Source organism: Mustela lutreola, chromosome 4, assembly GCF_030435805.1.
Source record: "Mustela lutreola isolate mMusLut2 chromosome 4, mMusLut2.pri, whole genome shotgun sequence".
NCBI classification, from domain to species: domain Eukaryota; kingdom Metazoa; phylum Chordata; class Mammalia; order Carnivora; family Mustelidae; genus Mustela; species Mustela lutreola.
In genome coordinates this window covers 13,943,240-13,971,134 of record NC_081293.1, presented here as the reverse complement: position 1 = coordinate 13,971,134, position 27,895 = coordinate 13,943,240, and the positions used below count along the sequence as shown (strand labels likewise).

Here is a 27,895-nt window from a genome sequence, read left to right as displayed (position 1 = left end):
ATGGTGACCAATAACCCTGGTAAGTTACAAACATTGAAAATGGACAGTATTTATAACAACCTTCATTTCAAAATCCAGACTCACTTCCATAGATTGAATGATCTGGTAAAGAATTTGTGTGTGGGGGGGGGGCATGTAACCCAAAAAACAAGGCAGCTGGACATTCTAGGAAAAAAACAGAAGGTTCTATTAGAAAAGCATGATCTAGGGGCATCTGGGTGGCTAGGCCATCTGACTCTTGATTTCAGCTCAGGTCATGATCTCGGAGTCCTGAGATGGAGCCATGAGTCAGGTTTATGCTCAGCACAGAGACTGCTTGAGATTCTCTCTCTCCCTCTGCCCCTCCCCACCATGCGCTCTCTCTCAAATACATGTATCTTTAAAAAAAAAAATACAGGGGCGCCTGGGTGGCTCAGTGGGTTAAGCCGCTGCCTTCGGCTCAGGTCATGATCTCAGGGTCCTGGGATCGAGTCCCGCATCGGGCTCTCTGCTCAGCGAGGAGCCTGCTTCCTCCTCTCTCTCTCTCTGCCTGCCTCTCTGCCTGCTTGTGATTTCTCTCTGTCAAATAAATAAATAAAATCTTTAAAAAAAAAAATACACAATCCAAATGTAAACTCATTGGTCCAAATCAGAACTGGATGTATGTATGATTCAACGGAAAAAACCAAAGTAGATTCCAGGCAGGAGAAATGTTGATTGAGGAGCTGTACTGTACTAGGATATATGGAAGAGGGCACATGTTTACTCTTGCAACAAGAGAAAACAAAGGCAACCAGAGAATCCAGGAAAATGAGATGGCACAAGTAAAGCATAATCCAAATATGGAGGAAACTAAAATGACACTCATGTTGAGCAGTTCGTGTCTATGAAAAGATCATTCATTTGAATTTTCTCCTCTGAAGGGAATGGGTAACTGAATAATGAGGTGCAGACAAGGGAATGTAATTATAGCACACTAACTGGCTCTGAAAGGAAAAATATTTATCTAGTCATAATAATATGTTTCTGTTTATTGATATTCAATTTTTTGGAGCCAGCCTACAGATAAAACACGAAAGACTTAATTATGATTATAGAGCAAAGTCTGATTGTTATCAACTTTGACGGAATGAAAGTCAAAGTATGGCCGGCAGCCTTTGGAAGATGGAAGGGAAGAAGACAGGCAACATAGCTTAAACCTTGTCTTGCAAAGGTAGGGAGTCAGGTTATGAGGAGTAAGAGGTATGGATAAAAAAAAAAAAAGAAAGAAAAAGAATACTGGAGCATCTGGGGTGCCTCACTCGGTTAAGCATCTGACTCTTGATTTTGGCTCAGGTCATGATCTCAGGGTCATAAGATCGAGCCCAATGGTCTGCTTAAGATTCTCTCTCTCCCTCTCCCTCGGCCCCTCCAGCCCCCATGTTCTCTCTCTCTCTCTCTCAAAAAGAAAAAAAAAAAAGAAGAAGAAGAAGATGATGATGATGATGATTACTATTTAAGTTTATAGTGGAAACCGGGGCACCTGGTTGGCTCAGTGGGTTAAGCCTCTGCCTTTGGCTCAGGTCATGATCCCAGGGTCCTGGGATCGAGTCCCACATTGGGCTCTCTGCTCAGCGGGGAGCCTGTTTCTCCCCACCTCTCTCTCTCTGCTTACTTGTGATCTCTGTCTGTCAAATAAGTTTATAGTGGAAGCCATTAGATGGGCTAAAAACAATGTTACTGACTGTAGAGGAGGAGGACTTGAAACAATGTGGAGAGAATTGTCCTGTAGGAGCTCTTGCCCCCCAGCTTCATGTCAGCCCTTGCCCGGCCAGCACTGGGATGCTCAACCACAGTGCCCCTGTTCAGCCACTCCCAGAGAAGCACTGTCAGCAGGGACACTAGAGGGACGCTGAGGCTCCAGGATGAAAAAAGGAGGTGCTCCTTCCTATTGGCTCCTGGTTCCTGTCAGTGTTTTTCCAGCAATGTCTTGTCACCTCTGCATGAACAATTGTCCAGTAGCAGCCGAAGGCTCTGGTTTGCAGCTGTTCTAAAACCCCTGGTGCATGGGGTACCAGGGTCACCTGGTGCCCACTCAAAGATGCCAGCACTAGCCGGCTAGCACCCCTCTTCAGGGACTGAACCCCAGCTCTGGAGACAGCACCCTGGCCCGGGTCTAGCAGCCCTTCCTCTGAGTTTCCTCATTTGAATTAACAAACCTCTTCTGTGTCCCCCACCAGCCCCCTGCCAGTGGCTGCTCCCTGCAGTTGTCACCTGGGAGCTGCTATCTGGTCCCCTTTTTGCCTTTGGTTCGCCAATATCTGATTAATGACGATTCTTTGTATTAAACTCTCACAGTTAAAAATAAGGGGCGTGATTTGTTTCTTGCCCTGATCCTGACTGATCCCAAGAATAGGTGGGTTAAATTCTCATTTATTACTGCAGCGAGTTAATAGATCATGTGTGACTAAAGTTAATATATCAAAACTTAGCAGGGTAAGCGTGTTATATAGAGAGATGGGGGTGACCACCAGAATAACTGTCGCCTCTGGGGTCAGGGCTGGGTTTGGGGGTGAGGAGTGGATTGTTGCTCACCTGTATAATTTCTTTTAAAAATTTTAATTCTCTATCCTCTCTCTTTATATTTATTGTGGAAACTCATTGGTAGGGAATGGAGAAAATGCAGTATCTCCTAAAATTTTAAAGTAAAATCTGGTGGACTTGAAAGTCAAAGTCTGATTTGCCATATTTTGGTAAATGGAAAAAAGCCCTCAAATTCAAGTCTTCAAACAGCTCTAGTCACTAATAACAAATAATCCTAAAATGAACAAATGAAAACCAATGTAATACGTAATAATAAATTGAATACATAATTCATTAATAAGTTGAACAAATAATAACAATTATAATTGAATAAATTAAATTATTCCTCCATTAAACAACAGGAAATGAAGTTGTTTTGACTATTAAATGAAAAAGAAAAGCCTTGTTGAAAAGACAAAGGAAAGTCAGTGGATGGCAGAAATATTAAGACTCGGTTTCCCCAAAGCTTCTCATTGTAGAGATGAGTGAGGAGAGCTCCAGACAGAAGAGACTTGGTTACAACTGAATGAAATTTTGCTGTCCCCGTGCTCTCAGGAGACCTATGCCGTCAGGTATAGTGTTAGGCTCTGGAGACTCCAAGGTCCCTTTCAGCAAAAACTTTCACTCTCATCAGAAGAGGCAGGAATTCAGGGAACACTCAGCATCCCTCTTATGTCCAGTCCCATTCACAAGGACTGTCCTGGGTGATGGGTAATCTTCCTCTCAAGGCTGTAAGATAAGTGGGATTAACTCTACTTTGAAGAGGAGGAAACCGAGACTCATAAAAGAAAAAAGAATGGTCCAAAGCCAGGAATGCCTGATTCCGAAGCCCCTATGCTCTCCCTTGTGGCACTGTGATCTACAAAGTCATGGTCATAAGTAACAGGAGGAGGGTGCTGGCAGAAGGGGAGTGGAGAGCACTCTGTAAAGAGAGTCTCCCTGAGCTGAATTTGTTTGACTTGAAGCCCTATTTCAATGAACCATTGTGGTGGGAAACCCAGCCTCTCTCTGGGCCTGGCTCCTATAATACTAACACTCCATCTTTTTGCTGCAGGAAAAGAAGTTTGCTATGAAAGGGTGGGGTGCTTTAAAGACGGTTTACCATGGACTGGGACTTTGTCAAGACAGTTTGCAGGTTTGCCCTGGTCTCCAGAGGAGATAAACACTCGCTTTCTGCTCTACACTAGACGTAATCCCAAAGTCTATCAGGTAAGCTAATTTGCTGCCTTCACACATCACTTATTCTACATCAGAAGATGTAGCTATAGATACAGAAAGCCTAGGTTCAGTAACTGACTCTGGCACAAACTACTGATTTCAAGGCCAATATTTCTTTTTAGTATTGTGAGCCAGATTTTCTTGTCATATTATTTGTTCTAGGACTTAAATATAAAGATTGTTCTGCATCTCTTGTTTCATATGAAATGAATTTGATACTCCATTTGATTAATATACTAATTGAGAACTTTCCACAGGTAAGAGTAGGGACAAGCAACAGTATCTATCATGTCTCAAATTGATTAAATAAGACAGTATCCTGTTTATTGTATTAGGGAAAATGGGGTATGCAAACAATTAACTTCTGTTGCAGAACCAACTATAATCTGTTACGTAAGATACAAAAAAAGGAATCTGGGGGCGTGGTGAGGAAAGGCTTACCTTCCCCTTGGGGGTGGGACAGGAACCAGGAAAGGCTTTGAGGAAGACACCTGTTTGAGGTGTGTCCCGCAGAATGGGCAGGGTTTGTGTAAGCAGAGACACACAGGGAAGTGACAAATGAAGTGGTGTGGACAAAAGAGAGCCTGCAGAGTATGTCTGATGTCATGTCGAGTTGAACGGAGGACAGAGAGGAAGTGCTAGAGTATGGAGTTAGTTAGAAAAGTAGTTTAGAGATGAATTCTAGGGGACTAGAATCTTCCTGGGGACTCTGGGTTTTATTCTGTGAGCCATGAGGCCCCAGTGGGAGTTTTTAATGAGGCTATAGGTTTTTTACTCTGGCTGCAGTGAACCTTCGTAGACTGGAGCTGGGAGAGCCTGCAGGTGATTGCCAGAGCGTGTAGTTCTGAGCCGCCCAACACACTAATCATGAGCTACATGGGTATTAAAACTAAATAAAATATGAAAAATACCATTTTTCAGCTGCACCAGCCACATATCACGTGCTCAGTAGCCCTCTGTGTCTAGTGGCTACCATTTTGAACCATGCAAATGTAGGCTATTTCTACTATCTCAGAAAGTTCTATTTGAGAGTGCTAGAAAACCAGACTCAGGGAACTAGCCTGAGCCAGAGCAAGGGCACAAGTATGAGAACAGAAGACTGACATGATAAACATCCTAAACTGTCCTGAGATATCACATATGAGTCACAGGAAGAATAATGACCCTCTTGTCAAGAAAACTTGATTGGGGATGCTGGAGAATGAGTTACATTTTGGACCAGTGAGGTTTGGGCCAGCTGTCGGGTATTTGCATCTTAGAGCTCAGTGGGCAGTCTAGAGCTGGAAAAAGAGATGCCAAAGTCTTTTACCCCGAGGTAAGAGTTGAAACCCAAAGAGTGATGTGATCTTAGGGGCAGAGAAAAAAAGCATGATACTAGACCTAAGTGGAACGAAGGCCAGAGAACAAGCACTCCACGGTGCAAGATAACTTCCCGTCTCTACCCGCCCCTGTGTCTCCCTGAGCCTCCCTTTCCATCAGACCCAGCCAAGGCACCACACCAACAGAACCTGATGTGTAGCTCTCCACAGACCAGACGCACACTGAAATCCGCCCTTTGCTCTGTCAATGACAGCTCTATCCAAAACAAAGAGGAAAAGCCCTTATTTGGGTAGAGAGAAATTTACCAAGAAAGTGTACTCAAAAATGTGATTTCCATAACTATCAAAAAGCCAAGGGAGGGATGTTCCACAGCTTTAAAAAGAAATGGCATCACAGTAGATGCCACAACATGGATGAACCTTCAAGACATTTTACAAATTTAAATAAGCAAAGACGCAAAAGGACAAGCATTGTCCGTTCCATTAAATTCCCCTTATATGAAGCCCCTAGGATAGCCGAATTCATAGAGATGGAAAAGTAGGATAATAGTTACCAGGGCCTGGAGGAGGGGACATTGGGGAGTTACTATTTGAGGGTACAGGATTTCAGTTTGGGATGATTAAAAATTCCTTGAGAGGGACAGTACTGATAGTTACACAACAATGCTGATGACTTCGTGTTACTAAATTGTATACTTCAAAATGGTTAAGATGGTAATTTTTGTGTTCTATCTATTGTGAATCTGTTGAATATAAAAGTTTTGGAGCACCTTTGCTGTCTGGTTAGAACTTTAGGGTACATGTGTGTATTCAGGACTAACTGAACCCCTGATCTTGTCCCTCAGTCTTCATAGGACTCATTGGTCCTTAGTCCCTCTACATAGTGGCCATGTACTTGAACTTCCACAGAGCACAGGCACCAAAACAGGTGATAAAGGTCAGTCTTTGGGAGAATGTGGACCCTAAAGACAATGAAGAGGCTGTCAGACACTGAGTCCTCTCCTAATAAAGGGACCATAAAGGCAACATTCCTCATGTCTTTTCTACTCCCTTCCATTTGGAAAAAACCCTGTGACAAACTAGATCTGCACTTGAATTTCGCAGTGGATGGAAGCCTGAGGGTTTGGTGTTCAAGTGTTTTTACACCAACAGTCAGGATACAGGTTGGGTCAACGTCCAATACTAAAAACCTCAATGGCCCCAGGCTTGGCCCATATGCTACACTTGGTGTATGAGAAAGCAGAAGTTAACCGCGCAATGGTTTAATGTTCTCTTTTCCCAGAGGGAGGGCTTTTAAAGCTAACCGTGGTGCAATAACCTGGACTCTTCGGAGAGTCCCAGGTCTTCACAGCTACACTTCTGTAAGAATGAATCCAATCTGCCATCCCCCACAGTGGCTCATACAGTTAGTCACTGGTGGTGATGCACATTTTGCGCAATTACGGTGGTTTCTGGGCCTGCAGCTTTTCTCAAGGCTGGGACATGCCTAACTGGTGACTACTTTTGACTGACTGCAGATGAGATCACTGAGAGAGTAGCCATGCTCTGTGGAATGGGTCGATCTCATACCAGTCAGGCTCTGTGATTCTTCAACGATAAGAACGTTAAAAGTAAAGGTCTGAGCTCCCAGCTCACCACAGAAACTTTACCTCGCCCTTTCTTGGGATAACCCCTTCTGTCTTGACACCCTTTTATGGCTCTGCCCTCACGGCAGCAGAAGCTGAGGTGTTCTCTTTGAGTTGATTCCATGGTGTTGTTTCCTGTTTTCTAGGTTAGTATGTCATTTCACAGGGGTGTGCCAGATTGAATACGAAGAGAACAAACGTGTTTTTCCACCTTTCCTACTTTACTGAATTCTTGAAGGCTTTTGTGACAGTAGAGGATGCTGGGGTCCCATAAGACTTGCCGCATGGACACTTTGAAGCTTTCACAAGGCCCCACATCCAGCCTCCAGCTCTTCTCATGACGTAGAAAGATTAAACAAACTTTTTCTACCAAATCCCCTTTCTCAAATAGGATTGGGATGTTTTTTCTTTTCTTTTCTTTTTTGACACAGAAATAAAAATATGGTTGGTTGTTTAAGGAGCTCCAGTTGGAGTTGGAATTAACATCTGGATTCTTTTAAATATGTAGATGGACAAATGTTTTTGTGTTTGGATTCCATGATTCAGTACAGCAGCACTTCCAAAAAAAAAAAAAAAAAAAAAAAGCCCAGATATGTTTGATTTTCTTATCTGTCTCAACAAATCCCACATCTGCTCTGGGCCGTATCAGTGAAGAACAGTATGATCAGACCCCAACTTGAGAAACTTGAGAGCTCAGTGGTAGAACATGTGACTTCGGGGAACAACCATGTGGGTTTCAACCCCTACATCAGGTCTTGTTAGCTGAAGGGCCTTTGGACAAGTGACTTGACTTCTCATTGTGCCCTTTCCTAATCTGTAAAGTTAGTACCTACCCCACAGTGTCATGGAGGGTGAATGAGCTACACTACAAAGTGCTTAGAACAATTCCTGACACATACGAGTGTAGCTATATTATAATGACTACGTAAGTTAATTTAGGATTCTCCTAACTGCTTGCTTACCATCCTGGAGAGATTTTAACTAGCCCGCAAGTTGTATGATCAACCTGCATGTTATTGTTAAACACAGGGCTAGGAATAGGCCCTTCCTTTGAAGGATCTTTGCTGTGGGATTTGCCATGGTCCAACTTGCAACTCGCTGATTAGAGGGCTCATCTTTTTTTTTCTCAAAATAGTATTTTGAGCATTTCTTAGAGTGTGCCTTTTCACGTTTCTTTTAAGAACGAAATCACTTCAGTGCCTAGTATCACTTAAATTGAGTTTGGTTGGTTATAAAAACAATCCAACAAAATACAAGAAATACGAAAGAACATTTAAGGTAATTACATAAGATGATCATTAATACGCTATTGTGCTGCATGTGGCGAGATCCTAAACTTTATTCCCTCCCCCATAAAGTGGGGTGAACAGTCTCTTTTGCCGCCTTGTCAGCATTTCCTAAGCCTCAAGCAGCACACGGCTCATGGATTCCACGGGCAGCAGAGAAGTAAGTGCTAGAAAAAGTGAGGCTGACAGGAGCCCTGAGTATAAGGGACCCAGCATCGTCTTACAAACCTTGCCCTAAAACCAAACGTTTTTCTTTCCCTTCCTTGTGATTACTTTTATATATTGTATTTGATAATGCATTAATAATTTCTTGGTACTTTGCCGTGTGTAGCAGTAACTATTTCTTTGGTAAAAATGTATTAAAGAAGATTGTTAAAAATCAAATGTAGTGGAAGACTTTTGAGCAGACTTGGAATAATTCTACTAAGTGTCAAATAATTTTGAATTGTTATTTTACCTTAATCTCTTTTCACTTGAAACAGGAGATCAGTGCAATTAATTATCTAACTATCCAAACCTCACACTTCGGAACAGACAAGATGACCCGTATTAACATCCCTGGATGGAAATCAGATGGAAAATGGCAGCAAGACATGTGCAATGTATGATATGAATAGACTCTTCTTTATACTGGTATAAAAGCTGTATGTTTAATGGGAATGTACTTTGCATATATTAATGCATATTCATGAAAAATCCTCCATTCAGTTACTCACATTGTCCCTGTCCCAAGGCCCCAAATGAATTATCCATTTCCCATTTATACCCACTTATTATGAATTGCATAGATTATAATGGGAGCATATTTCTTTGTAATTATTCTTTGATAAAGTCTCACTTTTGACAAAAGATTGAACGAGATGATAAATTTCTCACTTAAGGGAAAAAATTTTCCAGGTTCACTCTAAGAAATTAATTTTCCTCCCTTACACTCAAGATTAATAGACTGCTAACATCGTAAGCAATTAATTATTTATAAGGCCATATAGTATAGTAGAGTCAGGCTGCCTGAATTCATACCGTGGTTCTATGTACCACGATCATGGCTAAGTTTAATTAACTTGTCTGCGCTTTGGATTCTTTATCTGTAAAAGGGTTTAAATAAGATGATATATGCAAAAGGTTTAGGGCAGAACCTAATGTGTACTCTGTTCTCGATACCTGGTAGTGTTATTTCTCCCTCCTCCCCAGTGTTATTTCTTATTCTGGAATCCATTGCTCAGTCACTTTGGCTTTCTTTAATTCCTCTTTCTTACATACATAATAAATCTTTGTGCCAGGTGTTACTGAAAGCGGAAGACGTGAATTGCATTAACATAGACTGGATTAACGGTTCGCTGGAATACATCGACGCCGTCAACAACCTGCGCGTTGTTGGGGCTGAGGTGGCGTATTTTATTGATGTTCTCACGGTAAGAAAAGTTGATTTTTTAAAATTGTGTTTAATTGGTTTTGCATCATAACACTGAGGATTTGCGTCGATTTTATGGCTTTTTTATTGCTTACACAACTTCTAAGCGCGTTGTGAGATACTAAGCATTCCGTATGGTGACCAGGAAAGGGAAGGGACTTCTTGGAAAAGAAGTGCCTGTGATTCTACAAAGCGCCACTTGGTGGCAGTGTCCCTTCACAGGCTCCTCATCCAAGGCTTCCCCACCCCTGACCCCACCCCCAAGGTCATGTCCTGGGTTGGCTTGTAAGACTGGCTCCTGCCAGTTAGTTTTTGTCCCATGGTAAACCTATCCTTAATGATTATAAACTATTCCCATCTTATGAATGCCATTTGTTGGGAATGTGAACTACATGGTCCCACAGAAACTGGGTTCTGTGGCAGTGAATTAGTCAGGTCTGTGGTCCAGCCCAGGCACAATAACACCTACATTTTCTAAAAGAATAAAATAGCCAAGTCTTTTGCTATATAGGAGGGTTACACCCTGAGACATTTATAAATCTCCATATGCCCTACCATTATAGGAAGTAATTTCCCAACATAAAATGCAGCTAAGTAAAATCTAAAGATTTATGACCCTTTCAGACTCTTAAGGTGGGTTCACTCATTCATTCAACAAATATTTTTCTCTGCGCCGCTGTGGGCTAGGCGCTGTTCTAGTCACTGAAGATACAGGGCGAGTGAGACAGTGTTTCTGGTCTCACAAAGCATGAGGACAGTACTATGAAGTCCAAGGCAGTGGGACGGAGAGATACTGGAGCAGAGGCTAACCTAGGTGGGCAGCCCAGGGAGGTGATGCTTGCACCTGAGCTCAATGAGGAACCCGCTGGAGGGGACTCATGGGGCCAAGTCCTCACCTCTGCCCCCACACGGCTTGTCCTCTCGTCTTGCCTTTGAGGGAGACCAGGGCACAAGGAGGTACTTAGAATGGGTCCTTGCATCCAAAAGATGAAATCCGGTTCATCTCTTCGGAGAAATACCTGTCCTAACCTTTTGTGAATTTCTTGTGGATCCTGGGACCTGCACTGTGGGCTCTTCTTGGTCCAGGAAATAAATGGCAGTGACTTGTCGGAGAGGAAATGTTTGCTGAGCAGAAGGGGAAAGCATTTGCTGTGGTCCATGTTCGGTGAATTGATGGGGACAGAGAAGGGGATGTCTGCAGGGGGAGGAGGGCTGATCCGATACCAGGCTGTAGAGGAAGACAGAGAGAAACCCGAGATTTGAAAGGGTGACCGCGGTGGAGGAATGGGCCCCCTAATGATCAGGAGACATCCTTGGATGCACGTTCACATGTGACGGACGGAGAAAATACTTTTATAAGGCAGCATGTAATATTGTCATTACTGGTGGGTAAAAAGTGGAACATTTGATCAAATGACAAATTTATCCACATGAAGGCGATTGCTTGATTTTCACTGTTACCGTGAAGAGAACTTGAAGCTCAGATGAAACTGAAAGGGCTTGCTCCTTTGTTCCCTGTTGAGTGTGCATGTGTGTGTGGGTGTGTGTGTGTGTGTGTGGACTCTTAGGCATACAGTCACTTTGGGAATAGTCGTTAAAACTCCTCGTTGAAGACCAAACTCAGCACACACATTTGCTAGAGTGTCCTTCAGCTGAGGAGACAGACTCAGGGAAGGTGTGTAACAGCCCCGGAATGACCGCGTTTGAGCCACGATGGGAGTGTGCTGGCAGGGTTGGGTCTCAGGGATGGGCCGGAAGCCATCACTGTGGCTGCTGGGCAGTTCTTTTCCCGAGGACCACGAGACCCCTTAGCACAGGGAGAAGAACCTGACCGAGGTCATTCCTGCAGGCCTGTCCTGTCCTTTCTTTTTCAGCCAGACAAGGAGGCAGGGGGTCACTTTGTCCTTTGACTAGTCGCCAGCCTGTGTGTGAGAGGGACAAATAAGATATGTCAGGCACAGGGAAGCCATTCTGCCTGGTCTCTTAAAAACCTGTGTTCTGTTTTCCTTTGAAAACCCAATCAGAAAAAATTTGGATACTCTCCTTCTAAAGTTCACTTGATTGGCCACAGCGTGGGAGCACATCTGGCTGGGGAAGCTGGGTCCAGGGTCCCAGGCCTGGGAAGGATAACAGGTAAGCCTGCCCTGGGGGTGGGCCTGGAATCTGCTTCCATGTTTGTCTACACACAAAATCAGTGTCTGAGACACCAGCGGGAGTAGAGGAAGCGGATATAAGATAGGAGGGAACGGGGCTCAACTCACATGACAGCACTTTCAAAGCAGGAGGGTGGAAGTCCACGTTCGAGAATGTTCCCTGGGGGTCACCTGCGGCGGCAAAGTATCGGGAGCTGCCTACCCAGCAGTCGAGGGTGGCTTATGAGCTACGACATGTGCCGTGCCACTCCGGAATGAGCCAGAGCCTCACTGACGGTTCTGGTAGGACGTCCGGGACACATCGGGGTCACAGCTCAGCGTGGACGCTGGCTGTGTGAACTGTGCCTACGCCGTTCCAGTTGCTAGAATGCTGACTCTTACCCCTGGACATACTGTCAAGTCTAAGAATAAGTTGCAGACTCGGGTATGCATACACGATGAATTAGCACGGTTTAGGATATACTGCGAATTAGATTTTCGAGGACGATCATCATCTCCCTTTCCGGCACTGCGACTTCCAAACTAATCGAGTCAGATGGAGGGAGATCAAAGTGTCAGCTCCAGTATCCACAAACTGGCCTGGCCTCTCTCTCCTCTGCATCCCCAAGCGACATTCAGGCAGCAGGTGCTGGTCTCCTCAGCTGCTTTGCGCGTCCTGGCCACTATCCCGGCTCAGGCCCTCTACATCGCTCGCCTGGATTTGGCCACTTGTGACAGGTCCCCCAGCCCAGTCCCCCACAAGTGCTGCCAAGGCATCATGTTTCCAAATACGAGCTGCTGCTCGCTGCCAGAACTTTCTGTCGCCCAAAGCCTCTTAGCTTGTCACATAATGGTTCATGTATCATCGTGGCTTTTCATATTTTTGTGCTATTATCCTTTGCCCTAAATGGCCACTATTCACCTTTCAAGATTCATTTCAAGTGCGCCGTCCTGCAGCAGAGTTAATTCTCTCTACTTCCCAACTCCTTTCAAATACTCCTCTATTAGATTCCAAAATGCAACTTCTGTGTTGCATGGTTCTATATATACACATATATAATTATTCATTCACCTGTTTATTTTGAGACACTCTTAACTACTAAGAAAGTCTCTCTTACCCCCGCCCCTCCCCAGGCCCAACATATAGTATGTGTACATTTCCTGTTGGTTAAAACAATAAACTATAGTTCTGTGTGTGTACATATATACACACACATACTTATGCTTTAAATTCAAACTTGAACTTTAAGTATCTTTTCCTAAAAATAGTTAAGAACTCCAGATTACGTGTATAGTGTATGGTTGCTGCAGCTTCCCGGTATAGCAGACTTTTCCTGCTGAAAACTTCCTCTTTCTTCCAGCTCCCAAATCCCAACACCAATGCCAACACCAGCCCATGGCCGCCTTTCTTCTTGGAGATAATAAAATTGTATTTTTATTCTGAAGTCGTCGTGTAGCAAAAATCCCCCTTTGCTCTAAGTTTTCAGGCCCGGGAGAGTGAAGAAGTGGGCAGAGTTTGTGAAGAGGGAACATCCTGGGGCCTACACAGCCTGTGGGCATTTCAGCCCTAAATCAGAGGGAGGAACTTCACTATTCACGTGTTTGCAATCACATGGGGTCACCATAGATTTGTGAAGATTTTGTTTTTCTCAATTTTGATTTCAAAAATCAGATACTATTTAACTCCTAATTCTTCCTGCCAAGTGAATTATCCCGTTGAGTAAGTAGAAAATAATACATTTTTAAAGGCTCTCTGAAAATCCGAAAATTGCTATAATTTAGATGTTGGAATCTATAGTCCTTGCAAGTGGTTAGTTTTGGAACAATCGTGTTCCTTGTGTAACAAAAGAACCAAAACGTCAAGAAAGATAGGAACTTTACCATAAAACCAGTTCAAAGCAGAATTAAGTGACAGATTTTAAGACATGTATAAGTTGAACCTTCTGCTGTCTTTCCCCGAGACCTCCTGGAACCCCCCAAATGCAGGTTCCTGGCTCCCCTGCTACTTGCCTGTTCTCTGATCCGCAGAGTCTGATGGGCGCCTCCTATTTTTGGAGGCATCTCTGCAGAGTTCTTGACTTCATCAGAAGTTTGCCGCTGGTCGGTGATCGCACACAAAATAATCAAACAAACTTCCTAGAGTTGAAGATCGATCCTGAGCCTGTTGTGTCTTACAGGCGTGGGGCCCAAACATTTACTGCTCACTCCTGCCGTATTTCCACGGGTCAGCTGCAGCTCCACTCCAAGTCCTCTCCACTCCGGGACCCAGTGTCCACTTTACCGCAGAGACTTTTGCTAAAATGTAAATCTCCCCTTTGGCAGACCTGTAAGAGCTTCCCATTGCCAACCAGATGGTGCCCCAACCCTTTTGCGTGGTTCAGACTACACCTGGCCCCTGCTTACAATGTTAGCTTTGTCTTTCACCCAGTTCAAAAATTTTGTACCCCAGCCCTCAAAAACCGGTTATAGTTTCCCAAATGTGTTAACCATTTCACCTGCAGGCCATGAAGAGTCTCTTTCTTACCCCTGGGGTGCGGCTGTCCTCTCTTGACCCTGGCCAAGTGTCCTGGTCCCTCAGATCTCTGCTTGTATTTCCATGTCCCGCAGAAGCATGTCCCAACTTCCCAAGTCTGGTTTGTGTGTCCCTTCCCTGTGCTCGCATAAAACCTAGGCTCCCCTCGGTCTCTGGACTGAGAGCTCTGGATGGAGGTGTCTTCCCCGTTCAACAGAAAGCTCCTTGAGGACAAAGCCAGGCCTCATTCCTTGTACTCAAGTGCTGAACCTAGCTCTTGGCCCATAGTAAGTGCTTGATAATAAGTGTCAAATGTGTAAATGAATAGATCGGTGAATGGTCATAACATCGTAGAGACCTCTACATAGCTTACCTTTATCCCTCCTAGATACTTGAACAGGACACAGTGGGCTGAGGGTCTAGACACTTGGGCTCTTCGTCCGTTTTGCCTCCAGTGTATGATGACTTTTTTGAATCACTTCATGTCACCGAATGTCAGGCTTTTCATTTGTAATATAATGAGGTGGAAATAATGAGCCACAGCTGAAAACTAAGCTGAAGCATGTTGCTTTATAGATTCATGTTTAGAGTGAAGAGCTCTTATCTTTTCTTTTTATCTGTATTTTTGCATACAGATGTTGCTTTTGAGGTCATCTGCGATCCATAACCTTAGTTACATAGATGGTAATCCCTGTACAGACCCTAGCATTTGATTCTTCCGACTTTGTTGCTTGGCATTGTCTGGACACAGCCTTGCTTGTGCATAGGAATCTGACATTGTATAGAGACCTGCATGTATGTACTCAATTTAGGGATCAGTACTTTGTCTTGGGGGGTGTTCGACCTGTGTAAATCTATCCCTCCAAAATAACAACAACACTATTAATGTGCTCTTGGAGAGAATGTGTGTTGGTCTAATGGCCTTTCGTGCTTTTCCACAGGGTTGGACCCAGCCGGGCCATATTTCCACAACACTCCAAACGAGGTTAGGCTGGACCCCTCGGATGCTGACTTTGTCGACGTCATCCATACAAATGGAGTTCGCTTGCTCTTTGAGTTTGGTAAGTTTTTGATACAAACAGAAACTACACTGAAGCATGGAAAAGAATCTTAGAAGCATTTATCCTGCTTTTATCGATCTCAGGTGCTGGAACTATTAATGCTTGTGGTCACCTTGACTTTTACCCAAATGGAGGGAAGCACATGCCAGGATGTGAAGACTTAATTACACCTTTATTTACCTTTGACTTCAACATTTACAAGGAAGGTAAATACTTCTTAAAATATGAAGCTAGCTATTATACATTCACTCAGCTCCCTCCTTGGACAGGATGAACACCCTTTTGCACATAACATAATATGAAAATATACTTTGGCCCAAAACACAGTCACATGTATGAAGCTCCTACTAGCTGTGAGATCCACAAGGTCAGGGTCCGTGTCTTAGTTATCTTTGTATCCCCAGGGCCTATCAGAATGTCTAGCATATTGTAGTCACTCCGTGTAAACAGGAGAATAAGTTTATTCATTCAGCAGGATGTACTGAGTGTCCCCTACGTGCCAGGCATTATTCTAGGAACAGCAGATGTAGGAAGGAATGCAAAAGACTAAAACCCCTCCGTGATGGAGCTAATATTCTAATTTGCTAGAAAAACAGTAATAGAGTAAGGAGACAAAATAAAGCATAGAATTAAATATGAGGTGTTGGTGTTGGTGGGGGCCGAGTGGGGAAAAGAGATTTTTGATAGGGTGGCCAGAGACGACCTAAAGGACTTAGCCATGAGGATATCTGGGAGAAAGAAAGGCAACCCAAGCCAGTGGGTGGGAGGCAGCCAGTGTAAAGGGCCTGGGGCAGGAACCTGCCTGGGAAGTTCATGGCAGTGAGGAGCCTACTGTGGTTAGAAGGAATTGAAAGATGAGAGTAGTGGACATGAAGTTAGAGAAGGGACAGAGGGAGAGAATACTGGGCTTCTGGACCATTGCAAAGATTTCAGCTCTTACTCCAGTGAATTGGGAGATATGGGAGGATTTGGAGCAGGAGATAGGATTGGGCTCACTTATTAACAGAATCACTATGGATCACACATCAATCACAAATTAAACAAATAGTTTATAGTAGTTTCCAATAAGAATAGTATCCATAGAGCGTCTGGTAATAAGGCACCAAAAGCTATTATTTGGGAATTTTATTATTCTCTGGATCTACCTATCATCATCATGTAAATAATGAAATGTATCATACATAATATATAAAATACATAATAATATAATGTATGATGATATGATAATAAATGATGACTAAATATCTCACCATCGGATTTCACATGGTCAGAATATCTCAATGATCTAATTTTTTTTCCCGATGATCTAATTATTTGATCTTCCAATTGGCTACTGGAGTGGAAAGATACACAGATCATGACATTGAGAGTAGCCGGAGTGTCCTCCTCTCTAGAGACAAATTGCAAAGTTTTAATATCTGTTCTGAAGAGTAAATGTGATTAGAAGTGTCTATTTGCAATGCCTACTGAAGAAAAGAAATAAAAACTGGTGAGTTACAGACACTCAGTGAGAAAGCCAATTCCAACAAGAAAAGATAAGCAAAATTCATTCAAATAAGGCCTATTATAAAACTTTTTTCTCTTCTTATTTTCCATATTATGACTTAAAATCCCTTCTATTAGGATAAAATAAAATATAGATCATAATATTTCTTTATACAACTGTATATATACACAGAACTTTTGAAATTCTGTAAAGAATTAATTCAAGTAAAACACATTTATTACAAGCGACCATTTTAAGATGTTATAAAATTCCCTACAACTTTATTTAAAGTTGTATCCTTCATGGTATGATTTAGAAAAGTTTGAAAACATGAAAATATTCGATTTTACATTATATTTATTACTTAAAAAATCACTTATTTTAAAATTTACATTTCCCAAATGCTAATGAACTGTCTTGTCTACATCACAATTAATTGTGAATATAAATCTGAATATAAAAGACCTGATGTAAGAGACATCCTTGTTTAAAAAAAAAAAAAAAGATGATGCCCATTATTGATCTCGGCTTTCTGAAGTTACCCTGTCTCAGCTAACTATTGCATGACAAACCAGAATGGCTTAAAAGAACAATGGTTTTGTTGCCCATTTTTCTGAGGGTCAAGATTCAGGCAGAGTTAGGCAGAGACTTTGATTTGCGGTGAGTCACATGATTGCATCTGGTTGGGGGCTGCACTGGGTTAAGCTAGGTGGGAAGGTTCAACATGGTCTTCCATGTCTGGGGTCTTGGTACTGGTTCTGCGCAGCAGAGAGCCTGATGTGGGACTCGATCCCAGGACCCTGAGATCATGACCTGAGCTGAAGGCAGAGGCTTAACCCACTGAGCCACCCAGGTGCCCCTGGTCTGTTCCTCTTAAGGGCCTTTCTTCCCAGCCAGTTAACGAGGATTTCTTAACAGAAAAGCTGGGTTCTAAGAAAGCAAGAGTAGGTACTAGAACTTTTTTAAGACTGAGGACCTGAATTTGTACGGGGTCAATTCCTCCACGTTCTGCTGGTCAAAGCAAGTCAGAGGACTAGCTTACAATCCAGGGTGGGGTGGGGAAAGTGGGGGGAAAAAAGATAAACTCCTTGCTCTTGGAGGGAAGAATGGTAATCTATTGTTCCAAAGAGGTGAGGATCTAAAAAATAGTGACTCACTGGAGGCCACTATTGAAGTATAACGATCTACCACATATACTATAACTAAATCTAGTTTCTCAGAGATCAACCAAGTTGTGCAGATCATTGGAAGAATAGTCCACGGCAGATGCTAGAGATCTTGCTGTAAGTTAGAGAGCATAAAGGACTAGAATGCTAACTTCAGAATGCACGAATGTATTTAGATCTATCTTACTTATTATTGCAATAATAATAAATATTAGTGGCCATAATGTCATGCCTGACAATGACAAAACTAAGTTGTCTTTAGCATTCATTATAACACCTCTCACTTATCATATCTCGATGTTCAGTTGAAGGTGTGCACTGATTCACATTGCTGGCTGTTTTGTGATTGAGTAAGAGGGAGTTGAGCCTTCCTGCAAACAGGCAGGCAGAGAAGGAATTGATCTAACGTGGGGAATGCTGTACGCACAAGTTTACTGAAAGCTCTAGGTGCTTTAAAGCTCTAAGTCCAAGATTCAGAAAGTATTGAAGATAACAGAACACAGAGTCATTTGCATTTGCATTTGCATTTGCATTGTTTATTTACCCTGCTTGAAAGTCCCTTGAGGGTCACACAAAGAATTCTTTGATACAAAGAAAATGGTATGTGCTATTGAGATAAAGCTTGTGCTGTATCCAGCCTACATACAAGGTCTGGCTGTCTGGATCTCCCACATCAAGCACATGTTTTTTAAAGTTACTTTTCTAAGAAATGGTTCGTACTATTAGTTCTCAGTTAATCCATTTATTGCTATCTATTAATTAGAAATTGTCTTCGCAGAAGTGGCTTCCTTCTTTGAATGCAACCACGCCCGCAGTCATCGCTTCTACATGGAGAGCGTTCTCAATCCGGATGCATTTATTGCTTATCCCTGTAGATCCTACAACTCTTTTAAAGCGGTAAGTTAAGTATTTTGCAGTGGAGTTGAATTAGCAAGTCATTTTTTGAACCGTGATCAGCCAACGAAAAATTAGTGCTTTGAGTATGAGGCAAACAATGCATCTGCCATTTTGGGAAGTAATAGATTTCTTTCTCTGGGCAGAGTACTGAACGGTAGCAGGATTGCTGAAGGGCTTAAATAACTAAACCAACTATTTGTATTCTGGTTGTTTCAGCTCTTTTGAAGATTATATCCAATTTTGCGTTTGGGGCCATTTGTTATGCAGTAATTAGATGCTACTGTGTAACGGGCTTAAGTCCAGGGCAAACGTTTTTCTGTGTATATATTTTAAATGTCATCTTCAAAGATGCCCCGAGAAGGCTGAACCAATCAATAGCTACAACCGAACATATTACTATTTACTTGGAACATGAAAATTATTTTATTAAAATTTAATTATTTATACAGAGCTGAACTAAGGCACAGATATCTCACAGGAGCTCCACACAGATCAATAAGGGACAAAATACTAAATCTGATTTTGCTTGAGTCATAAAGCGCATGGTGCCAGATCTGAACTAAATGTATTTTTCATTTGGTTATCACTATGAAAAGGAGAAAGAAAATCTATTTTGTAGTGGGAAGTGGAAAGATTTTCCTTCTTATGCTTCAGAGACCGAATTCCCTGTTTGATCAGGGTAGAAAATGTGGGGTTTCCAGCTGGAGTTTATTGTAAGTAATAGCACTTTGAGACTAAGTGCTGTTGGGATAGGAATAAGCCGTTTCTGTCTTTTTAACCAGAGCAAGGTGACTGGATACCCTGCGGCCACCTTCCTCATCTCCGGAGCCAACTGCTCTTACCCATGGCACGCCCTGGTGAACTGCTCAGGAAGCTTGCCAGCCAAACCTGGCATTTCCCCAGTAACCTTCTTCTGCTCTGCCTCCTCTTTCTTCTGGCCCCAGATGCTGCTCTGAGTAGCTAAAGGGATCTTGGCACTTACTATACTGAAGGCAGGTAGAAGCCCTCAGAGTCACAGGATGGTCAGATAGAATGGACTACAATTTGCAAGATGGGAGAAACTTAGATTCCTGGGCCACATGGATGCTAATTATGGCTATAAACTGGAGGACACGGAGTCAATTTCCTTGACATGTTTTATTGTGCTTCTACCCAAACAGTCGTAAAAAGGAAGTGAAATGAAACAAATAGAACAGAACAGAATGAAATAGAATAAAATGAGATGAAATGAAATAAAATAAAATAAAATGAAGGAGGAGTTCAAGTACTGGGCTGTCGGGTTCACACCCTTGCTCCCTCACTTACTAGACATGCATCATTGGACACATTCTCTGCACTTTGGTTTCTGCATCTATTCGATAGGGAGGCTGAAAACACTGTAATAATAAAGAGGCTTATCAGTACTAATTAGTTAAACACATACAACATGCTTAAAAAGTGCCTGGGACATGGTAAGCACCTAATAAATATGAGCCCTTTTATTATTGTGATACGTTTTATTTATTAAAAATAGAGTTTTACATGGGATGTTTACTATAATCCTAGCCTAAATGTCCATGGTTTATATATCCGTAAGTTCAAGACCTCAAATAACAAATATTAAAACACTGCTACCCAGATTTTTTTTTTAAGTTAACATTTTGTTGTTGTTGTTGTTTTAAGATTTATTTATTTATTTGAGAGAGAGAGAATGAGAGAGAGAGAGAGCGCATGAGAAAGTGGGAGGGTCAGAGGGAGCAGCAGACTCGTTGCCAAGCAGGGAGCCTGATGCGGGACTCGATCCCGGGACTCCAGGATCATGACCTGTGCTAAAGGCAGTTGCTTAATCAACTGAGCCACCTAGGCATCCCCATTTTGTTAGTTTTGCTTTAGATCTTAAAATGCACAGACAAAATTTAATTCCCTTTCATTCCCTTAACGCCCTCCCCTGAAGCAGGGTTTGAGGTGAATCCCATATGTATGAGATTAATAGCATCACACTGTATCTTTCTCGATTTGCTTTTTTGTTGTTGTTAAATTTTAGAATTGAGATCTACATTGATATAGAGAGATCTGATGTATTTATTTTCTAGGAATCAGTCACAATTTATTTCTTCACTCCCCTACCAGCAGGCATGTTGGTGGCTTCCAGGGTTCGCTATTAAAAGCAGTTCTGAAGTAAACACTTCCGTAGGTATGCTAGTGTGCTTGTGTGGAAGCTTCCTTATGGGGTGTAATACAAGTGAAATTGTCAAAGCATATGTACATTTCTGTCTTGTTTAAAAGATCTTATTTATCTATTTGAGAGAGAGAGAGCAAGCAGGGGAAGGAGCAGAAGGAGAAGGACAAGCAGAGCCCCACAAGGGGCTTGATTCCCCCCACCCCAGATCATGACCTGAGCTGAAATCAGGAGGCAGACACTTACCCAACGGAGCCACCCAGGCACCCCACATTTCTGTCTCTATTAGACATGTCCAAATTGCTGTTCTGCAACGTCTGTCCATTTACATTCTCATCAGGACCAAGCGAGAGTTCCACACATGTCTTCACCACTACTTGGTGTTGCACATTGTTTTAATTTCTGCAGTTCTGCTGAGTAGGAAATTGTATATTGTTTTCATTAGTGCATCACTGACAACCAGCAAGATTGAGCAGCTTTTTACATAGTTATCCTCTTCTGGGGGTTATCTATTCATAGCATTTACTCATTTTTCTAAGAGGCCATTTTTCCTCCCCTTGGTTGTTTTTGTTTTATTTTGTTTTGTTTTTGGAAGACAGGGTAGCCTTTTGGGCAACTTAGTCATTTTTAAATGCATATGCTTTATTTAAATTTCAAAGATTTATTATAGTTTAATAACGTATATAGAGTTTATGGAAGGCCAACATTTCTAATTACATTTCTAACCTACCTCTTCTTTTCTGTCCCCAGGGAGATTGCTTCCATTGTCCCAAAGAAGGTTGCCCCACAATGGGTCATTTTGCTGATAGATTTCACCTCAAAAATATGCAGCCTAATAGATCATATTATTTTTTAAACACTGGGTCTCTTTCCCCATTTGCCCGTAAGTATCGTAGCTCAGGTTTTTTTTATTGTAATGCTTTAAGGTACTTATCGTTAAAAATTCAACAGTTTTTACTGAGTGTCTACTAAATCACTGGGCACCAGGCCAGAAGCTGAGGCTGCGTGAGGCAGCAAAACAGTGAGGACAGACTAGTGCGGAGTTTTAATCCTGGGTAATAAGCGTTCTAATAAAAGACGTGCAAAGGAGGGACGTCCATAACCAAATCAACAGAGCTTTCTGAGGGAAGGTGATTTCCAAGCGGATTCCCGAGAGAGGAGTCAGAGGGAGTAGGAAGTGGGAACATCCAAGCAGAAGGAACAGCATGGGTCAATGTTTGGAGGTGAAAGAGAGTGAGAGAAAGAAGAAGCCCCATGGAGACCCCGAGGAGAGTAATACGAGATGAGGCAGGAGACGTAAATTAAGTCAAATGATGAAACATGTGCCATATAGGGAGATTGGACTTGATCCATAGCTCCTGGAAGGCCACCAAAGGGTGTTAAGATGATCAGACTGGTTTCTTAAAAAGTCATTCTAGTTGCTGCATGGATTAGAGGGAGATAAGACGGAGGCAGAATAACCGGTTAGGACACGTGTTGCCTCACCGCCATGGAAGGTGATGGATGGAAACTAACTTCGTGTGCTAATCATTTCACAATACATCATTAAGTGTGTATCGCGGTCGCGGTGTGCATATCCGCAATGTTTATATCTCAGTAAAGCTGGACAGAAAGGTAGGAGATGGGGAAAGAGTATGGAGACGGGAGGTAGAAACCAAAGGAAGCTGTGAGTGGATGTGAGGGATACAGAGAGTCGAGAGGTCAAGGACGCTTCTGGCTCGCTGGATGTTCTATTCGCTGAGCTTGATGGCACATGAAGAAAAACTGGCTTAAAGGAGTTAATGGGCCCAGTTTCTAACTCACCAGGTTTTGAGATGTCTTGGGATGGCGGGGGAGGATGTGCCCACAAGGCAGCCAGAGATACGGGCGACTGATGTGATCTCCAGAGACTTGAGAGGTACCCCTGGGTGTAGACAGCCATCAGAGCTGTGGAGGCGGGTGATAGAATTACCCAAGGAAAGTGTGTCAGATGAGAGAAAGAGAGCAGGGAAAGAGACTGAGAAAGGTCTCAGGCTCTTTCAGAGAGGGAAGGTAAACCGATGCGGAGAGCAGTACAAGGAGCCAGAGAAAGACGGACAATGAGGAAGGGAGCATGGATCCACGGCACAAAACATGCTAACAGGCCGGATGAGACGGTCCCAAGGGCTCATGGGTTGAAGTGCCGATGCCGTCCCTGGGAGCCTGGGGAGGGGGGTTTCCATGTGGAGGTGGCAGGGGGGTGGGCTGAGGAGGGAAGAAATCTGGCAACAATTAACTCAGGAATTGAAAATTCTCTCTGGAGGTGTTTCTCCTTTGAGACCTTTTTCAAACAATTTTAGGAAGAATTGCATTTTCCCCCAATGTGTTCTGAAACATACAATTTCAGAATTCACAATGAACGATGTGTTTCGTTCCAGGTTTTGTAAAAGTGATCCTTGGCCACTTTCAAGGGATTCGTCCTGGGGGCAGGCTTTGTGCTGCCCCCGACCTGGGCTAACTGAACATTCCGAGTGCAGAGCCTGGTGGGACAGGAAGAGACAACTCACTTCACCTCCCAAGACCCTCTCGCTCGCTAGGTTCTCTAGATTTATTCTGGATGAGTTGTCAAACCGTGGCCAATCAAAACCCAGCTCTGAAGAGTGCACATGCTAAAGAATACAAGTGTAGCAGACCAAAGAAAGCTCATGCTTCCATTTTTTAAAGTCCTAAAAATGCCCGGAAGATTAAAGGATTTTATTTAAAGAACATCATGATACTATTTGCTTTCATAAAATGAAAACAAGTACATGTATATGTCTTTTTAAATGTAGCTTTTCACCAAAGTCACTCAAGCTATATAAAGTTGTGCTTTTTTGTCAGCAAGAACAGCCACGTTCAGGGCTGAGAGTTGCAGTGACATCCGAGTGCCCGGGAGGTCATGCTTTTCGTGTGTTTTCACCTCTTTATTGTCACTCTTTTTTTTTTTTTTTTTTTTTTTAAATTTCCAGGTTGGAGGCACAAATTGTCTGTCAAACTTGATGGAAACAACGTCACTCAAGGGACCCTGTTTCTCCGTGTAGGCGGAACAACGGGGAACGTGGAGGAGTTCGTGATGACCAGGTAGGCAAGGGCCACGGACGAGGAAGCAGCAGGTGGCACCGTGCTGGGCACTCGCTCAGACTGGCTCAGTCAGCAGCTCACTCTTTTCCGACAGCGGAATGGGACTAGCATGGGCTGTCCTGACACATTTGACTTTTCTTTTCACTTCCAGCTTTCCAGATATAAAAATAGAAATCATAGGCACTTTTCTCCGCAGTTCCACCTACAAACAGAAGAGGTTGGAAAGCAATAGCATAAAATCTAGATAATAGAGTAACTGGACAACAAACAGGAGTTATTATCCAGTCCATTAACATTATACAAATTGGAGCATGTGTTTTGATTGTATAGATTCAAATCACTTATAGAATAAGACATTTGTATAAATGGCCAGATTCCTAATAAGCTGTCTGAGTAGCACCCACAGATAGAGGACAAGTGTTGAAATAGTCCAAAGTGGGAATAATGCAGCGGAGACATTCCCTGAGCCTTTACCTTTGGCTAAAGTCCCCTTTTATCTTGAGTTTCCTTTCATCTTTTCTTTGGTCAGCCTTAGCATTTTTGTGTTAGAGATTTCACTTAACGTTGTTTAATTCTGCAATCTGTTTCAGAATTAAGGTTATGCACACTAATTAGATGCTACCTTTTTGCAAACTAATGAACGGATTAGATTTTTGCCTCTTTACTTTCCATCATCTTCAAAGAATGGGCAGAGAGGCATGAAAAACAAGAGGTTTCTGTGGTTATTTTATCTGTCGAAGGATGCAGTAGATTAATCATTCTGGTCCTTTGTGCACACCCTCTTGCCTCAGCAGCCCTGCCTGCAGCTATGGGTTCAGTCGGGGACCCTCTGGCCCCTGGTGAATGCACAGGCTCCAGCCCACCTTTCCATGCCCGTCTCCCGCTGTCTGGTATCTGGTTCGTTGGTCTTCAACTCAATCAGGTTACCCTGACTGCAGTACTTAGCATTGACTAGATCCACCTTTTCCTCTCCTTCTGACTTCACTCATGCTGTTCCTCTGTTTCAGATACCCTTCCCTATCCTATTTCATTTTCCATGTTCTTCATGTCTCCATGGAGCTAGTTCTCTGGAAGCCATTCAGTACGATCTATTGTGTGCCTGCGGCTCTGAGGCCCACAGGCCCACAGCAAGGCTGGGTAGTTTGAGCCCTGCACAAAGGCGTCTGACCTGGGATGGGGCAGTTCCCAATCACCCCAAAATTTGCAAGAATATTTTGGGGCACCTGGGTGGCTCCATTCGTTGAGCATCTGACTCGGTTTTGGCTCAGGTCATGATCTCAGGGTCACGAGACAGAGCCCCACGTGGGGTTCTGTGCTCAGCGGGAGTCTGCTTGAGATTCTTTCCCTCTGCCCCTAGTGCCTGTGAGCACTCTTTTTCTCTCAAATAAATAAAATATTTTTTAAAAATTGTAAGACTATTTTGACATCTCTGCATTTCTTTTGCAAATATCTAAAGAAGGAGTTTGCCATCTGGTTGCACAGTCACCCAATCTTCTTTTAAGAATAATTCTTAAATTATTGTAAACCCTGTGGCTTCTACATTAGTCCTGTGGGCTTCTAATGGTGCTGCTATGAAGGTGCTCACAGTAGGTCCACGGAGCGAAGTCAGTTCAAAGAGCAACAGGGAAATTATCCCTAAGAAGCTGGAAGGAAAGTTGCCTTCTGATAATTAAAGCAATTAATTCTATATAAAATAGAGGAAGACAGGCCCTAGGAATAGCAACAGTCATTCATTCACTTAACAAACATTTCAATGCCCACTGTGTGCCAGGAATTGTTCTGATTGCTGAGAATACAGCCACAGGTCCTGTCCTTGTGGGGCTTATCTTCCAGGGAGAAGAGACAATACGTTAACACTGGAAGAACGAAACAGCGGGAATAGGGAAATCACATCTGGTCTAATTTGGGCTAGGGTAAGATGTGTCTTATGCCTCAAGAGAATCCACTTCCCTCTGCTCTGTTGCCATGCTCACGAAAACACCTTTGGATGACTAGCTTGGTCACATGATTCTTTTCATCCAGATAAAGAAGTTACTAGGGAGAGAGTTGGAGGACATTTTGATTAATAAAAAGAAAGCATTTCCCCATTGGGAACAGGGAGATCCGTTTCCTGTGAATTCAGCTCCTCGTTGACCGCGTGACCATTTCCCGGTGTCCATAAAATCTGTTTTCTGAGACTCTAAAGCCAACACCAGACCTTTCATTGCGGAGATCCCATCAAGGTAATGCCTCTCTAGGCATTCCCCAACATCGACCAGTCAAGCTTCCCATTTCCTCCGCCCTTCCTTTCAAGCTTCAGAACGCTGGTATTCCAAGATGCCGATCGACGTGCGGGAAAAGAATAAATCTCTGTGAGCAGAAGCCAGCAGCCACGACTTTCTCTTTCATCGTACACACAGATGCGGCTCCACTTGAACATTGAGGGGACCCCGGGGCGAGCTTATGGGTCTTATCTTTCTGTTTACAGTGGGACACTGAAGCCAGGCACGACTTACACAAAATTAATTGATACAGACGTTAATGTTGGAAATGTTACAAATATGGAGTTCATTTGGAAGGAACATTTGTTTGGGCGTTCTCAGAATAAGTTGGGAGCAGAGATGGTGAAAGATATATCTGGAAAATATGGATATGAGTAAGTATTACCTTTTCCCTTGAATTTTCAGACAAAGTTTAAATTTTTTTTAAAAGATTTTTTATTTATTTATTTGACACAGAGAGAGATCACAAGTAGGCAGAGAGGCAGGCAAAGAGAGAGGAGGAAGCAGGCCCCCTGCTGAGCAGAGAGCCCTATGTGGGGCTCGATCCCAGGTCCCTGGGATCATTACCTGAGCCAAAGGCAGAGGCTTTAACCCACTGAGCTACCCAGGTGCCCCAAAGTCTACATTTGTAATGGTATTTAAAACCTCCATAGAATTTGAAATTTGCAACTTGTGTAAAAATTTGTACATCTTAACATTTTATAATTAAAGGAAACTTATTTAAGAAATAAACATTATATTTGCAAAAGTGTTTACAAAATAATAATTACTCATTCAATTAGCTCTACCATGTGTCTTTTTTTTTTTTTTTTTTTACCCCATAGAGTCATTTTAATATCCTTTTTTTTTTCCTTGAAAATTTTTCAGATCTACCTTCTGCAGCCAGGATATCATGGGACCCAATATTGCCCAGATCCTGAAACCATGCTAAATTCAGATACAGTCTTGATGGATTTATTTAATGGAAGTGATGAAAGAAAGAATCTTCTTCTGGTTGGTATCTGAACCAAAGTAGACCATCATGAATGAGGTAGAAAAGTACAATTGTTGCTGTTTTCTACATAGAATGTTTTTCTCCTTGACAAGCTTTGTAAGGGCCTTGAAAACAGACTGAGTCCTAGGACAGAGTATAGTCTGGTCATATTCAGGAACCCGGGTATCAGTGCCAAAATAAAGCTGTGTTGGAATTTCCCTGAATTAGATAACTTGATGCCAAAGTATCACGGTATAAATTCACTGGGCAAAAGTGAGACACTGTCTGCTGAGTACTAGAGGTACATTTTGAGTATTTCCAGGTAGAATAAGCATTATTCTAGAATGATTTAAAGAATATTTATTATGTTGCTAATCTTGCTCAGACAAAGTATGGCTATAGTTCATGCTATGTAGATGACAGACAACCCTGTGGGCTGGTATGTCTATGTATTAATAATGAAAACCGATGAGAGTACATTAGTATTTCCAAGGTGTTCTTGTCTTCAGGTGTGTGTGAAGTAAAAGAAATTTGGGGGCTGATCTGTGCTATGTCCAACACTTTGCAATAGTCCCTGAGAATCACCAGCCCCTTCTCTGGAGGCCTCCTGCGCGGAGAAAATGACTCCTCCTCTCTGGGCCTTCAAAGCCCCATTGCCAAGTTTGCATTTGGCCTAAAGGCAGCGTTTCATTTGTAATGCCCCGACTGTCCCTTTGTGTTTGTAATAATAATCCTGTAATATTTAAGTGTGTCCATTTTTTTAAAGCTTTG

The 27,895-nt window shown here is 42.7% G+C and overlaps 1 protein-coding gene across 1 annotated transcript; it reads left to right on the top strand.

Annotated features, from left to right (window-relative positions):
* Positions 1-27,082, top strand: PNLIPRP3 (pancreatic lipase related protein 3). Its single transcript, XM_059172441.1, has 12 exons — positions 1-19; positions 3,596-3,750; positions 8,472-8,591; positions 9,270-9,401; positions 11,425-11,533; positions 14,986-15,105; positions 15,189-15,311; positions 18,536-18,654; positions 21,563-21,695; positions 23,779-23,890; positions 26,358-26,525; positions 27,019-27,082. The coding sequence occupies exons 1-12, from the start codon at positions 1-3 to the stop codon at positions 27,080-27,082; spliced, it is 1,374 nt and encodes a 457-aa protein (XP_059028424.1).
* The last annotated feature ends 813 nt before the right edge of the window (positions 27,083-27,895 follow it).

Coding starts and splice junctions, on each gene's coding strand:
- PNLIPRP3 (XM_059172441.1), top strand. Junction 15,312..18,535: donor CTTCAACATTTACAAGGAAG/GTAAATACTTCT, acceptor TTGTCTTCGCAG/AAGTGGCTTCCTTCTTTGAA. Junction 26,526..27,018: donor TCTGGAAAATATGGATATGA/GTAAGTATTACC, acceptor AAAATTTTTCAG/ATCTACCTTCTGCAGCCAGG.